We start from the raw sequence: 16,504 nt of genomic DNA on the forward strand, positions 1-16,504 counted from the left end.
CTGGCATAGCATATTTTGTTTGTGGTCTACTGGGTAAAGTTATGCATAAATTTCAAAGAACAACATAAGTAACTGCATATCATCATTTTCATATAACTTCACCCATGTAAGCAGCACATGCCAGGAAAGCTGTCTGGTGGCAAGATGTTGTGTGTCACATATTAATTTGGTATTTGGAATGATACCTCATTTCAGTGTGGTAGCACATTGTGGTGTAAATGATATGTTTACAACCATTCTAAATATTGTATGCTAATATTGTGTGTGTGTGTGTGATAAAGAAAAAATAAGAAAAAACATGGATGATGTATGGGGTGTCAATATTAAAGTTTCAGTTTCAGAACACTGTAGAAAGAGAACCATTGCTCAGAATATCAAATTTGAAGAGCATATTAATGACACAGGAGGAAATGTCATGGAAAAAAAGAACAAAAATTTTACCAATAGATGGCACTGTCATCTTGCATAAAAGTGATCCTACCCACACAGCCACACTGTTGGAGGGTTAGAATGACATTGGCGCACAGAAAAATCTATTATAGTGTTTACCAGTGATGGTACAGGTAACAAGACCCGCAGAGCTCATCTCAAAAAAAATACGGCCCTTTGATGATGCAAGCCAATGACGCAACACAGTCACCTTTGTAGGATGAAGTGGTACTGGTTGATGTGCATGCAGATTTTCCGTTACCCATATTCTGCAATTTTGTGTATTGGCTTGTCCTTGAGGATAGAAGTGGGCTTCGTCCGTCCACAGAATGTTCCATTGCCATTCATTGTCAACTTCCATGTGAGCAAGAAATCCCAGAGTGAACGTTTTTCTTGCTAGCTGGTCAGCAGGAAGCAACTTCTGAATATGGGTGATATTGTATGGATAGCAATGCAGGATGTTTTGTAGAATTTTATGCTCTGTCCTTGCAGGGATGTCCAACATTCCGTCTATTGCCCGTCCATTGCAAGTTTGCACACCACTACTTGACCCCTCATGCAATGCTATGACCACATCTTTGACAGACACCGGATCAACTACTTTCCTCCCTCTGCCGCATTGCACTTACGAGAACTTGTCATTTTGAATTTTATAATCTTTTCTCCAGACTCTTAGCAGACATTGGACCAATTTGCCAGCAGTGTGCAATCCTTCGTGGAAGGTATAACTGTGTGCCGTGTGTCTCTTGGTGTGCATATTCTGACACTTAACAGTGCCATGTACTGGTAAAATTTTTGTTGGAGTTGTTTTTATTCCATGATGTTTCCCCATGCGACAGTAATATTGTTGATATTGTGATCTTTAGTCAGAAGACTGTTTGATGCAGCTCTCCATGCTATTCTATCCTGTGCAAGCCTCTTCATCTATAAATAGGTACTGCATCCTACATGCTTTTGAATCTGCTTACTGTATTCATCTCTAGGTCTCCCTCTGTGATTTTCAGCCCCCTCTATATCTACATCTATACTCCACAAGCCACCTAACGGTGTGTGGCGGAGGGTACTTTACGTGCCACTGTCATTACCTCCCTTTTCTGTTCCAGTCGCGTATGGTTCGCGGGAAGAATGACTGCCGGAAAGCCTCCGTGCGCGCTCAAATCTTTCTAATTTTACATTCGTGATCTCCTCGGGAGGTATATGTAGGGGAAAGCAATATATTCGATACCTCATCCAGAAACGCACCCTCTCGAAACCTGGACAGCAAGCTACACCGCGATGCAGAGCGCCTCTCTTGCAGAGTCTGCCACTTGAGTTTGCTAAACATCTCCGTAATGCTATCACGCTTACCAAATAGCCCTGTGACGAAACGCGCCGCTCTTCTTTGGATCTTCTCTGTCTCTTCCGTCAACTCGATCTGGTACGGATTCCACACTGATGAGCAATACTCAAGTATAGGTCAAACGAGTGTTTTGTAAGCCACCTCCATTGTTGACGGACTACATTTTATAAGGACTCTCCCAGTGAATCTCAACTTGGTACCCGCCTTACCAACAATTAATTTTATATAATCATTCCACTTCAAATTGTTCCGCGTGCATACTCCCAGATATTTTACAGAAGTAACTGCTACCAGTGTTTGTTCCGCTATCATATAATCATACAATAAAGGATCCTTCTTTCTATGTATTCACAATACATTACATTTGTGTATGTTAAGGGTCAGTTGCCACTCCCTGCACCAAGTGCCTGTCCGCTGCAGATCTTCCAGCATTTCGCTACAATTTTATAATGCTGCATCTTCTCTGTTTACTACAGCATCATCCGCGAAAAGCCGCATGGAACTTCTTACACTATCTACTAGGTCATTTATATATATTGTGAAAAGCAATGGTCCCATAACACTCCCCTATGGCACGCTAGAGGTTACTTTAATGTCTGTAGACGTCTCTCCATTGAGAACAACATGCTGTGTTCTGTTTGCTAAAAACTCTTCAATCCAGCCACACAGCTGGTCTGATATTCCGTAGGCTCTTACTTTGTTTATCAGGTGATTTCATTTGTTTCTTTTAATGTTTGCTCAGTGTACAGATTGAATAACATAAGGGATAGGCTGCAACCCTGTCTCCCTTCTCAACCATTGCTTCCCTTTCATACCCCTCAACTCTTATAACTGCCGTCTCGTTTCTGTACAAGAAGTAAATAGCCTTGTTCTCCATGTGTTTTACCCCTTCTACCTTCAGAATTTCAGAGAGAATGTTCCAGTCAACTTCATCAAAAGCTTTCTCAAAGTCCACATTTATCCTCTAGCCATTCCTGCTTAGCTATTTTGCATTTCCTGTTAGTCTCATTTTTTAGCTTTTGTATTGCCTTTTGCCTGCTTCATTTGTGCTGCATTTTTAAATTTTCTGCTTTCATCCATTAAATTCAATATCTCTTGAGTTATCCGAGGATTTCTACTAGACTTGTCTTTTAACTTGTTTTGGTCCTCTGCTACCTTCACTATTTTGTCTTGTAAAGCTATTCGTTTGTCTTCTTGTGTGTACTATTCCCCTGTTCTAGTCAGCTGTTACTCATTGCTCCTGAAACTCTCGACAACCTCTGGTTATTTCAACTTATCCAAATCCTTTTGTGCTATTTCTTCAGTTTTAATCTACAGTTAAACAATAAATCATGGTCAGAGTCCAGATCTGCCCCTGGAAATGCCTTACAATTTAAATTGGTTCCTAAATCTCTAACCGTTGAATGATTAATCTGAAACCTTCCAGTGCCCTTAGGCCTCATCCCCTTCTTTTATAATTTTTAAACAAAGTGTTAGTGATGATTAAATTGTGGTCTGTGTGAAATTCTACCAGGCGGCCTGCACTTTCATTCCTTTCCCCTAGTCCATATTCACCTATTATTTTTCCTTCCCTCCCTTTTCCTATTATTGAATTCCAGTCCCCTAATCACAGTTAGATTTTTGTCTCCTTTAACTATCTGAATACTCTTTTATCTCATTATACATTTCATCAATCTCTTCATGTGCAGAGCTAGTTGGCATATAAACTTGTACTACTATGGTAGGCGTGGGCTTCATGGCCATCTTTGCTACGGTAATGTGTTCACTATGCTGTTTGTAGTAGGTTACTTGCATTCTGTTTTAGTATTATGAAAAGGAAAGTTGCTACTCACCATATATTGGAGATGCTGAGTCACAGATGGCACAACAAAAAAGATTGTCACAATACAAGCTTTCGGTCAACAAGGTCTTTGTCGAAACTGGACGACTGACTCGAATGTCACCCCTGTTGGCTGATTTTTTAAACCACGTCAATGTCTCCTCATATTTGGGTGCATTTGTAGTTGTATCAAAGTACATGATATCAATAAAGATCGTTTTACGAATGCCCCAGAATACAGTTGTGGTTACCGTTATTACAGCTCTGTCTATCAGTATGTTGTCGATTTTGGATGTCGCTGTCTTCTACCCAGACTGTGTTTTTCACTGTATTTTAACTGTGTAATTGTACGTAAATGATAAAGGTTGATCTCACGAAAACTTGGGGGGGAGGGGGGGGGGGGGAGTGGAAAGAGGGTACACAACCCAAAGTAGTGTCTGCTTAACACCAAACAAAGCTTATTTTGTGACAGTCTTTTTTTTATGCCTATCTGTGACTTGGCATATCCACTGTATAGCGAGCAGCAACTATCCTTTCATAATATGGCTGCCAACATGAGTAATTTAGAAGTAGGTATACTCGACATAGCAAAGCCTCTTATGCTGTTGCGGGTGGAACATTAAATAATTTGTGTGGTGTGCTACTTATGAAAATAAACAGAAAAAGTTCTATGAACATGAGTTTGTTTTTCAATCATTTGGGAACTGGACCGAGCTGAGGACTACACACATCCATGAATGATTATGAAGTCAAATGTATGATGTATGACAAATGTATCCATTAGGAAAGCGCAGTGAAGTGTGGCATTAGTGGGCTATGGAAGCAGACAACTAATACGAATGCCTTTGCTAACAGCGCGACATCACCTTTCCTGGACCCGTGACCATATTGGTTTGACCATAGATGACTGGAAAACTGTGGGCTGATCAGAGGAGTCCCTATTTCAGTTGGTCAGAGTTGAGAGTAGGGTTAAAGTGTGGCAGAGACCCTATGAAGCTGTGGATCCATGTTGTCAACAAGGCACAGTGCATGCTGATGGTGGCTTCACAATGGTGTGGGCTGTGTTTACATGGAATGGACTGGGTCCTCTGGTCCACCTGAACTGATTATTGACTGGAAATGGTAATTTTTGGCTACTTGAAAACCATTTGTATCATTCAAGGATTTCATGTTGCCAGGCAATGATGGAATTTTTATGGATGGCTGTGCTCCATGTCACTGGGCCACAGCTGTTCGTGATTGATTTAAAGAACATTCTAGAAAGTTCGAGCGAATGAGTTGGCACTACAGATCGCCGGATGCAAATCTCATTGAACATTTATGGTATATACTCAAGAGATCAGTTTGTGCACAAAATCCTACACCGGCAACATTTTAGTGACAGTAGAGGCAACATGGGCAACTACTCCTGCAGGAGATTTCCGACAACCTGTGCAGTCCTTGCAATGTTAAGTTGCTGCACTATGCTGGGCAAAAGGAGCTCCGACTCAATATTAGGAGGTATCCCATGACTTTTGTCTCCACAGGATGCCCGAGCTTTCGGCGTCAGTGGCTCGTTGTTGTGGCAGAAGGGTTGAAGGGGAAGGAATAGGGATGAAGGAAAAGGACCAGCAAGGTTTAGGAAAGACTGATCAGTATTTCCTTCTCACCCTGTCTGGTAATCTCCCCCGACCTGGGACTCTGGGCGACTTTTCTGCACTCTCGCCATTTCCTAAACCTTGCCACCCTTTTTCATTGTCCCTCTTCCTTCCCCTTCAACCCTTCTGCCAGAATGAGGCCCCACTAGCCCTGAAAGCTTGTGCATTTAGTTAACCTTTATGCGTATTTTGTCGTGGCGCCACTTGGTGAGTAGATTCTTGTGATCTATACAACTGCCTCTGTGAAACTTCCTGGCAGATTAAAACCGTGTGCCCGACCTAGACTCAAACTCGGGACCTTTGCCTTTCGCGGGCAAGTGCTGTACCATCTCTGCTTCGGTAGCTCAGATGGTAGAGCACTTGCCCGCGAAAGGCAAAGGTCCCGAGTTCGAGTCTCGGTCGGGCACACGGTTTTAATCTGCCAGGAAGTTTCATATCAGCACACACTCCGCTGCAGAGTGAAAACCTCATTCTGGGAACTGCCTCTGTATTTGCAAAGAGTAATGAGTGCCACTGACAGGGTTTCTCAGCTTGATTCTATTTGTCTAGATATCCATAACACTTTCGACACCATTCCTCACAAGTAATTATTAATCAAATTACGTTCCTGTGGAGTATTGTCTTGGTTGTGTGACTGGAGTCATGATTTCCTGGCAGGAAGGACACAGTTTGTACTAATTAATGGAAAGTCATAAAGTGGATCAGGAGTAATATCTGGTATTCCTTAGGGAAGTGTTACAGCTCCTCTGCTGTGTTAATATGAATTATTTGGGAGGCAGCGTGAACAGTCTTCTCAGTTTGTTTGCAGTTGCTGGTGCTGTTTACTGTCTAGTCAAGTCATTAAAAGAAGAAGAAGAAGAACTACAAAATGGTTTAGAAAAGATCTTTGGTGTAATGTTGTGAAGCGATATGAAATGGAATGACCATGTGAGGATTGTGGTAGGGAAGGCGAATGGTCGACTTCAGTGTATTGGGAGAATTTTAGGAGACACTGTGTCACCTGTAAAGGAGACTGCATACAGGATGCTTGTGCAACCTAGTCTTGATTACTGCTAGTGTGTGTGGGATCTGCAGCAGGTCAGATTGAAAGAAGACAGCAAAGCAGTTCAGAGGCAAGCTGCTAGATTTGTTACGGGAGGTTGATCAGCATGCAAGTATTATGGTTATGCTTCAGGAACTCAAGTGGGAAGCTCTGGAGAGAATAAGACAATCATTTTGAAGAACACTGCTATGAAAGGTTAGAGAACCAGCATTTGAAGCTGACTGCAGAACCAATCCTACTGCCACCAGCAAACATTTCGCATAGTGACCACAAAGATCAGATATGAGAAATTAAGATTCATACGGAGGCATATAGATAGTCGTTTTTTCCTTGCTCTATCTGCGGGTGGAATAGGAAAGGAAACTATTAGTACTGGTACAGCGTACCCTGTACTGGTACAGCATACCATCTGCCATGCACCGTGTGGTGGCTTGTGGAGTTATGTATGTAGGTGTAGAATTGACCTCAAACACTGAAAAATGTGAAGTGATTCACATGATTACTTAAAACTGTTGATTTCAGTTAAATGGTAAATTGCACAAAAGTAATGCTTGCCAATTCAACTAAATACCTAGGGATTACAATTACAAACAACTTAAATATTGGAATCATCACATAGAAAATGTTGTGGAGAAGGTGAATTGCATTTTATTGGCAGAGCACATAGAAGATGCAACAAATGTACTGCACTGCCTACATTACACTTGTGTGTCCTCTTTCCTGGAGTATTGGTGCATAGTGTAGAATTGTTACCTGATAGGATTGACAGTTATCAGAATAGTTCAAAGAAGAACAGCTCATTCTGTATTGTCACGAAACAGGGGAGAGAGAGAGTCACAGATAGCATAAGATACTTGGTGTGACAATCATGAAAACAGAGGTGTTTTTCATTGCAGCAAGATCTTTTCTTGAAAATTCAGTCACTAACTTTTTTCCTCAGAATGTGAAAATATTTTGCTGGCTCCCATCTGCATAGGGAAAAATTAACCATCTTAATAAAATACGAGAAATCACATCCGGCATGGAAATATTTAGCTGTTTGTTTTTCGCTTGTGCTATTCAAGAGTGGAATGGCCGAGAAATAGTTTGGAAATGGTTCTATGAAACATTTGCCAGACACTCAAATGTTAATTCCAGAGCAGTTATGTAGAAGGCTAAGTTGAGACCAATTGACACCCCTGTGCCATCTGCCATCCCTTTGGTCTGTCATTGGCACATCCTATGCCATTAAGAAGGTGTTCTTTTGTGAAGGCAGCTGTGCCACATGTGAATTTTGCTGCAAACATTGCATGGCTTTCAGTGTGCACTGTGGACACATTGTCTGTATGAGTTGTCAGCTGCCCTATTGCCACCAAGGGCAATCTTGACAACTCAAGAGAAACTCATCACACAGTTTGGTCCATTTAAAAAGCTAATTCTCAGTGGATACATTACATCCTCATTGCTGTTAGTTCTTGCTGCTTCCAGTTGCGAACATCTTGGCCTAAGTATTCACTGTTCCTATCCCCATTTCAACCTCCTGCCCTCACTAGCTATATTTTTCTGCTTCTGCTCTGCTTTAATTATATTGTAATTTTTCCTGTGAGGGTGTTGCTGTCCTCATGCTCTGTTTTTTTCCCTACATCAAACAAAGTCTTTAACAGACTCCCTACCTTTCCATTTTACCCTTCCTGTGCACTCCTCTCTATAGACTGGAGGCAGCACAGTGGTAAGACACTGGATTTGCATGTAGTAGGATAGTGGTTCAAATCCCCATCCAGCCATCCTTATATAGGTTTTCTGTGGTTTCACTAAATCACTAAAGGCAACTGCTGAGATAGTTCCTTTGAAAAAGGACTTGGCTGATGTGCAGATTACAATGGTACTGGGCACTATGCACTGTAGTTTGAATAGTTAGCTTGAGCTCCCATGTGCTATGGCACAAAAATATATGTATATTTGTTACACTCAACACTGCTTAATTGCGCAACCCAGAGATGTGGTTGGTCTCGATGTTTGATTAGGTTTTTTGTCATAGGGTGCCAGCTCACACCTGTTGTAAACTCAATTTTCAAGCTGAAATAAAATTTAAGAAGCAATGCAGCAGGTATTGCAGTGAAATTTGAAAATATTGAGTCACTCACATTGATTTATAATTTGAAAAAGTAGTTTATTTCTGTTTTTTTCACAAATAGTCTTCAGTATATTGACTAAACACTTAAAATGCAGTCTGAGGGGCTTTTACGTAAGGGTGGCCATTAATAACTGATGCTACAACACTTCACTATAAAATTCACCTGTCGTGATCACAGAACTCGACAGTCAGTTCACAGTTCACAAAGTACATTGTTGTCTGCTGTCCTAAACCACTATATTGTGCTCAAATTGATCATTTTCGAATGTCGCTACATACATACATACATACATACATACATACATACATACATACATACTTGTCCCCGATTGTGGCTACCAACCCAATACTAATCCCAGATGGGCAGCACGTCTGGCTCTTAGCATCGCCCAAACTCAACTGTCCAAAGAAGGGCGCCCTATATGCCCTTGAAATGACTGCCTAACTCAAAACAATGTTTGACAAAAAAAAAATGCGAATATTCTAAAACTAAACACAAAAACACGCATGATATGTGGAAAAATATGTACATTTTCTGGGCAATAACAATTTAAAGTCCAATTTTTTGTATCTGTCACCGCTCTTTTTTTTTTCTTAAATAGTTTTCTTGTGGCATGATTTTGCTTTTCGCGGATTTTTTATACTAAACATAAATAAGAATACATACTTAATTACTCACCTTCCGCTTTAAACTTTAGAATGCTGCCACCAGCTTTGTCTCTCTAAATTTATTTATTAACAAAAACACAGTTTCTCTCTGTCGAATCCCATATTCCGACCTCTCGTTCAAAAATGGTACATATTCTGCCAAATGAGCTATGATTGCTCAATGCAGCTCTACTAGCCGCATTCATAAACACTTTTTTTGTATTGATCGGCCAAAACGTTGCCGAGATATTAGCTTTTGAATGTTCATAAATTTACAGTTTTTAAGACAACAATAACTTTTAAATTATTATATATTTTTGTGGCACATCTAGATAATTTAGCGTTACATATTTTTCTGTCCATGTGTGCCATTTCACACCTCTGTGGCACTGTTTTTTGTTCTGTTTTTATCTATTTTTCTTTGGCATATAAATTCCTCCAAATGCTCCAACACAGCCATACGCTCCCCTGCTGAGCTTGCACTCGGGTTTTTCCTAAGCCGCGTAATTGTTAGTCGCACGCCACGTCCCTGTAGCAACCACCAGCCATGTGCTCTGCAGCAGAAAACTGCCACTCTAATGTCCCCCGCCCCCCCTCCTCCCCCAGCGTGTACACTCACAAGATGGTGGTATTTTTGGTTAGCATTGCTGACTGCTTGTGTAGTCTGTAGTTCCCAAGTTAAATTCTTTGATGAGCTATGAGAGTTAAAACTGGTACATGAGCTTCCAAGTCAGAAGGTTCCTCTAAACATCTGAGCCGCATGACTACCAAAAGTGTTTATCTATTGATCCCTGCACAGAAAGTCTTGGTAAATTGACCACATAATCCAGTTAGTAAGTCAATTGTGTTGAGTGGTAATATTTCCTTGCAAGTGGAGTTTGTTACACAACATTATAAGAATTACAAACTTCAGCCTGTCTGTCATTTTTAAGGTTTAAGTTCCATTATAAACATAATTATTTTCCTCCTCAGGTACCCTCGATGGAATTTTTTCACAAATTTTTGGAGAAAATGAACTCGGCAGAGAGAAATGTATCAAATTTCTAAATGCAAAAATAAAAGTACTAGGTCGTGATGTTATTGACAAAGAAGCTGAAGATATTCTGATTTCGGAATGTAAGAAAGTGCTAATGCAGGTGAGTTTGTAATGAGACAGTAGTAAAGAGAAAGATAATTTGTTTTGAAGTTTAGGATTGGTCATTCTTCTTTTACAGGCAGTGACAGAAGACGAATTTCGTCACATAATGGAATTATTAGGTTGGTCACGCTTAAGCCAGACAGTGAGCGGACAGCAAGAACTGGTAGATTTGGTTGCAGAACAAGCTGATATTGGCCAACCTTTTGATCCTCACGATCCTGAGATTGAGAATGTTGTTGACAGGCTCATACAATGTGTTCGGCATGCGTTGCCGTATTTTTCAGTGAGTGAAATATTGATATGCAAGCACTGTTTGTTCTTCATAATCACTACCATCTGCTCAAGTTACAGGACTTGCACATCAGCCTTCTAATTTTTTGCTGCATTTTGTTAGTATACAGGGTGGACAGAAACCGTCTGAAAAGCCTGTATTTTGCGGGTATGTTCAGCTGAGAAATAATTTTAAGAAAAAAAAATTAGACATGTTTCACTGTTTTTGAGTCGGTTGTCATTGAAGTTAGCCATACAGACCATTGTGTGTGCATATTCAAGCAGCCTGCCAGAGACAAGGTTGCCAAATGTGTGCTTCATTTAGTTTCCTAAGACTGAACAAGAAAGCGAATCACAAATTGGACATGAGACAGTAATAAGGACTGAACGTGAGCCAAAGGCAGAGCAGTCTTGTGTGCTATCATTTACACTACGAAGAACAACTGACACTAAATGTATGTGGCAGTTTGCTTGAATTTGTGCTCACAACATACTGGTTAGCTAACTTCCGTGCCAATCTGCCTGAAAACAGAACAACATTTATTGCTCAGCACAGCCTTCTGTGCAACACATTGACCAGCTTTTCAGACTGTTTCTGGGTACCCTGTATGTGGATGGTTTATTTTAATAGTTGTAATTCTTCTCTCCAAAATAAGTTACGTACAGGATGGCAATTGCTGAACTATATGAAATATAAATAAATTAGTTATAAACTATGGCGCACACACATTGTATTTAGCTTCTAAGTGTCTTTACAGATATTTGGATTTAGGTTATGTCATGTTCGATATGCCTGCCATCTTTGGCGATGACATGCTGCAGACGAATATCGAAACTCTGCATGACCCGCTGAAGTGTTGGAACATTGATGCTGTTGATGACCTCCTGAATGGCCATTTTCAGCTCAGCAATGGTTTTGGGGTTATTGCTGTACACTTTGTCTTGCCCTACAAAAAGGAGTCACATGTGTTCAGATCCGGAGAATAAGATGGCCAATCAAGGTCCATGTCAGTGGCCTCTGGGTGCCCCAGAGCCAGAATTTGGTCCCCAAAGTGCTCCTTCAGAACATCGAATACTTTCCTGCTTTGATGGGGGTCGAGCTCCATTTTGTAGGAACCACATCTTGTTGAAGTCAGGGTAACTTTGGATAATGGGGATGAAATCATCTTCCAAAACCCTCATGTACTGTTCGGTAGTCACTGATTATTCCGTGACCCAACATTGCACTTGACACAGTCACCCATTGAGGGTGGAGAGACTTCTCTATTGCAAAATGTGGATTCTCAGTCCACCAAATGCGCCATTTTTTCTTATTGACCAACCCTTCCAAATGAAAGTGGGCTTTGTTGCTAAACCAAACCATACGAATTCCCACCATGCCCCATGGCCAACCATGCAATTTGAACATTCTAATGTGCTTAAATGTTCTCTGGGAGTCCATGTTCTATTTGGCCAGCTTCCAAGTGTGAGCTATGTGATGACAATACAGTGTTGTAGCCGCACTGAGGCGTTAATATGGCTGAGTGTTTTAAACTCTGTTCTGTATCAGATGATGGTGTGGAGAGGTGGTTAAGCACTTCTCAAAAAATTCAATGCTCTGTTATACAGTGTAAATCTCCATCTTGTTATTAATATCATTTCTGTTTATTTTTATATTATTAATTTTGTTGCTATCAGAATCAAGTATGGGAGCCTTATGTAGAGAAGATGCGTCATAGTGAAATAAACCTGACCCTGTGCTTAATACAAAAACTTGGCTATTATACTTTTCAGATATTAATGTTGTTCAGTTAAAGAATGGAAAATATCATGTGGAAATAATAACCGCCCAATTCAAATTATGTTTTGTTTTATTACCGTTTTAGTATGTAACAAACCTCTCTAACAATGCATAAGCATATCCAATCACAGTTTGGAATTATACTTTTTTACATTCACAATGAAGTAACCATTACTACATTGCATCTCCATGTTAATTAAACAGATAATCACTGATCATGAAAGCATTTTCTTTTACATTCTATTATTGATATGTTCCTCCATGACAATTACTGATTCACAAGCATGACACAGTTTCAGCTATCAAACTCGGCCATATTAACGCCTCAGTGCAACTACAACACTGTGAGTGTGCCTGTCCACGAAATAACTGAATTATTGAAACTTTTTCTTCCACAATGCAACTTATAACATTTAACTCTTACATCACTTTTGGACTAGCTTGCCTCAGGAGACGGTACCACGACATTTAGACACCCTTACCAACTGAACTGGTTCACGCAGCAAGGCCAGAGCGTGCTGCAACGTCGTCATTATAAATGGGTGTACACTGTCAGGTTCTTTGTAAATTTGACTGAATTTTGTAATCATTGAAATTACATCACATACCCTCTCAGCCCAAGAAGTTTAATTTTTTCTCCTCCTGGGTACTTTAATTTTTTTTTTGTCAGGCAGTGTAAAATGAGGGTACTTATCTTGACTGTAGGTACTAGTCTCATCTGGAGCAGCAAGAGTATATGGCAATTCACTCTGTCATGAATACTGCCCCATGTTTCTTGTTGACAGTCAAATTTCATGTTGCCTTGTAGATTGCGCCTGGTAATGGTGGCACGTATTCTCTTGTCTCTTCTTTTCTCTTGTCTCTTTCTTTTCTTTAGATTCTACATAAAATGTCCAGGACAGGTGAACAACAAACCCTTCACAAGGAACCTGTGTGAAAATTTTATGAGGGCACTGAAATAAAGTTGTTACTGTCATGAGTACATCTTAGTTCAGCCAGTCGGTCTCTGAGAAATGTCAATTTGTGAGAGAAAGCATGTATTATCAGTGAACATGTCATACAGAGAAACTTATTATTGTGAAGTAAATAATCTAGAAAAATTTAAAAATTTTGCTTTCTTTGTGTGGCTGCATCTGTTGGGAGACAAGTTGCATGTTAGTGAAATTACAGTGGGATATGAACTCGTTGACTGTGTGTGTTGTACAGAGGTAGACGTTGAATAATACCTACAGGTGTCTTTGTTGTCAATTTGTGAGAGAAAGCATGTATTATCAGTGAACATGTCATACAGAGAAACTTATTATTGTGAAGTAAATAATTTAGAAAAATTTAAAAATTTTGCTTTCTTTGTGTGGCTGCATCTGTTGGGAGACAAGTTGCATGTTGGTGAAATTACAGTGGGATATGAACCTCGTTGACTGTGTGTGTTGTACAGAGGTAGACGTTGAATAATACCTACAGGTGTCTTTGTTGTGATGCTCATCTACTGCTCATGGATTTACATCTTTTGCTGAACATTGGTACTTAAAGATGGAAACTGTGATGCTCGATGATCATTTCATAGATTCATAATCGAAAACTCTACCGAGATTATTACACAGCACATGACTCCAGTAGACTGTGCTTATGTAGACAACCAATGTGGATAGGTTCAGATAATTTTTTCCCAGATAAACCCAATTGTTTGTATGGTATTTCTCAGTAATGGATTACAGTTATTATCAGCATTAAAAATAACTTGTTTACTTTATTATTAATGTAAAATATGAAGTCAAAGTCAGTGCTTTGCAGCAACATATTAGCCAAAAAATAAAATTGCATGATATGCAGAGTTACCACTAGTCAGTCCCTAATACGGACAAAGACAGTAAATAAGAAAAGCGATTTTGCAAGAAAATCTGTACATGTTGGCTGCCTTGACAGTGACTGCGAGTTAGGGAGTTTTCCCCAAATTATATAACAATATAGTGCAGCTCTTTGACTTCAGTGTGATAGGTGTATATATTTTTCCATTTCAAACTATTTGTAATAATTGTTAATTGCTCTGTATCAGTCCACAGCTCGTGGTCTTGCGGTAGCATTCTCGCTTCCCAAGCACGGAGTCCCGGATTCGATTTCTGGTGGGGTTAGGGATTTTCACCTGCCCCAAGATGACTGGGTGTCGTCGTCATTGTCATCATCATTCATCCCCATTACGGTCGGAGGAAGGCAACAGCAAACCACCTCCACTAGGACCTTGCCTAGTACGGCAGTGCGGATCTCCTGCATCGTTCCCCTACACTCTGTTAAGAAGCATGGGACTTCATTTCCATTTCCACTCTGTATAAGAAGCAGATGAATGATTATGGAAAGATTAAATGAAGCAGTGAAACAACTAGATTGGTCATACTTGTCTTATGTACAGCCTCGTCTGTTATGACAAAGTTCATGTCCACCTTGCTTTCTATTTGTAATTCAGAATGTTCTTGGATAATCATTCATCTCACTCTATTTGTATGTCGTTTCCACCTATCTGTGCCCTGTACTTGCCTCAAGAGGCTTACATCTGTGCTGTTTATTATTTTACTGCTACCTTTGTCTCTCTTGCCTATTTCCCTTGAAGCAATAATCTTTTCCAAGAAGCTTTTAATATTGTATTAAATATGTATTTTCTTCAACTTATGTACTGCTAGCTGGAGATCATCTTCCCTCTCTTGTATTATTTCATCATCTGCAAATAATAGTGCACTTATGTGAGTATATTTCATCTAATTATTGGAAAATTCTCTAATTTCTAATACTGAAGAGCATCATCAGTATGAATGTTGATAAGAGAGAATGATGCTTGTCTCATTAATTTTTATTTCATCAATACTTTTCTCCTTTGTATTTATTACCATTTTTGTTTCACAATATAAGCTTTTATTAGCCCTTACAAGATGTGGTAGGTTGTCACTGTCACTCATTTTTGCCCATAATCCACTTCAGTCAAAAGCTTTCCTAAAATCTAAGAAAACAGTGTGTGTTTGAAGATCAAATTCTCTTTGTGGTTCTGTGAGTTATTTTGTTGTAAAAATGTTGGGACTACTCAAATACCCTTTTCTAAGTCCACTGTGATCATCTTGAAGTTTCTCAGCCCCTTTTTTTTTTTTTTTTTTTTTCATCATTCTACTGACTGGTTTGATGCGGCCCGCCACGAATTCCTTTCCTGTGCTAATCTCTTCATCTCAGAGTAGCACTTGCAACCTACGTCCTCAATTATTTGGTTGACGTATTCCAATCTCTGTCTTCCTCTACAGTTTTTGCCCTCTACAGTTCCCTCTAGTACCGTGGAAGTCATTCCCTCATGTCTTAGCAGATGTCCTATCATCCTGTCCCTTCTCCTTATCACTGTTTTCCACATATTCCTTTCCTCTCTGATTCTGCGTAGAACCTCCTCATTCCTTAACTTATCAGTCCACCTAATTTTCAACATTCGTCTATAGCACCACATCTCAAATGCTTCGATTCTCTTCTGTTCCAGTTTTCCCACAGTCCATGTTTCACTACCATACAAGGCTGTACTCCAGACGTACATCCTCAGAAATTTCTTCCTCAAATTAAGGCCAGTATTTGATATTACTAGACTTCTCTTGGCCAGAAATGCCTTTTTTGCCATAGCGAGTCTGCTTTTGATGTCCTACTTGCTCCGTCCGTCATTGGTTATTTTACTGCCTAGGTAGCAGAATTCCTCAACTTCATTGACTTCGTGACCATCAATCCTGATGTTAAGTTTCTCGCTGTTCTCATTTCTACTACTTCTCATTACCTTCATCTTTCTCCGATTTACTCTCAAACCATACTGTGTACTCATTAGACTGTTCATTCCGTTCAGCAGATCATTTAATTCTTCTTCACTTTCACTCAGGATAGCAATGTCATCAGCGAATCGTATCATTGATATTCTTTCATCTTGTATTTTAATTCCACTCCTGAACCTTTCTTTTATTTCCATCATTGCTTCCTCGATGTACAGATTGAAGAGTAGGGGCGAAAGGCTACAGTCTTGTCTTACACCCTTCTTAATACGAGCACTTCGTTCTTGATCGTCCACTCTTATTATTCCCTCTTGGTTGTTGTACATATTGTATATGACCCCTCTCTCCCTAGGGCTTACCCCTACTTTTTTCAGAATCTCGAACAGCTTGCACCATTTTATATTGTCGAACGCTTTTTCCAGGTCGACAAATCCTATGAAAGTGTCTTGACTTTTCTTTAGCCTTGCTTCCATTATTAGCCGTAACGTCAGAATTGCCTCTCTCGTCCCTTTA

General features: G+C 39.9%; 1 protein-coding gene across 1 annotated transcript in view; it reads left to right on the forward strand.

The window, feature by feature from the left end:
* The window catches only part of LOC124621778 (apoptosis inhibitor 5), a 91,273-nt gene that overhangs the window by 21,191 nt on the left and 53,578 nt on the right, over positions 1 to 16,504 (forward strand). The window contains exons 4-5 of the mRNA XM_047147214.1: positions 10,000 to 10,163; positions 10,242 to 10,448. Coding sequence (XP_047003170.1) covers positions 10,000 to 10,163; positions 10,242 to 10,448 — 371 coding nt within the window. The remainder of the gene's footprint in view (positions 1 to 9,999; positions 10,164 to 10,241; positions 10,449 to 16,504) is intronic.

The sequence above is a fragment of the Schistocerca americana genome, chromosome 7 (genome assembly GCF_021461395.2).
Source record: "Schistocerca americana isolate TAMUIC-IGC-003095 chromosome 7, iqSchAmer2.1, whole genome shotgun sequence".
Taxonomy (NCBI): Eukaryota; Metazoa; Arthropoda; class Insecta; order Orthoptera; family Acrididae; genus Schistocerca; species Schistocerca americana.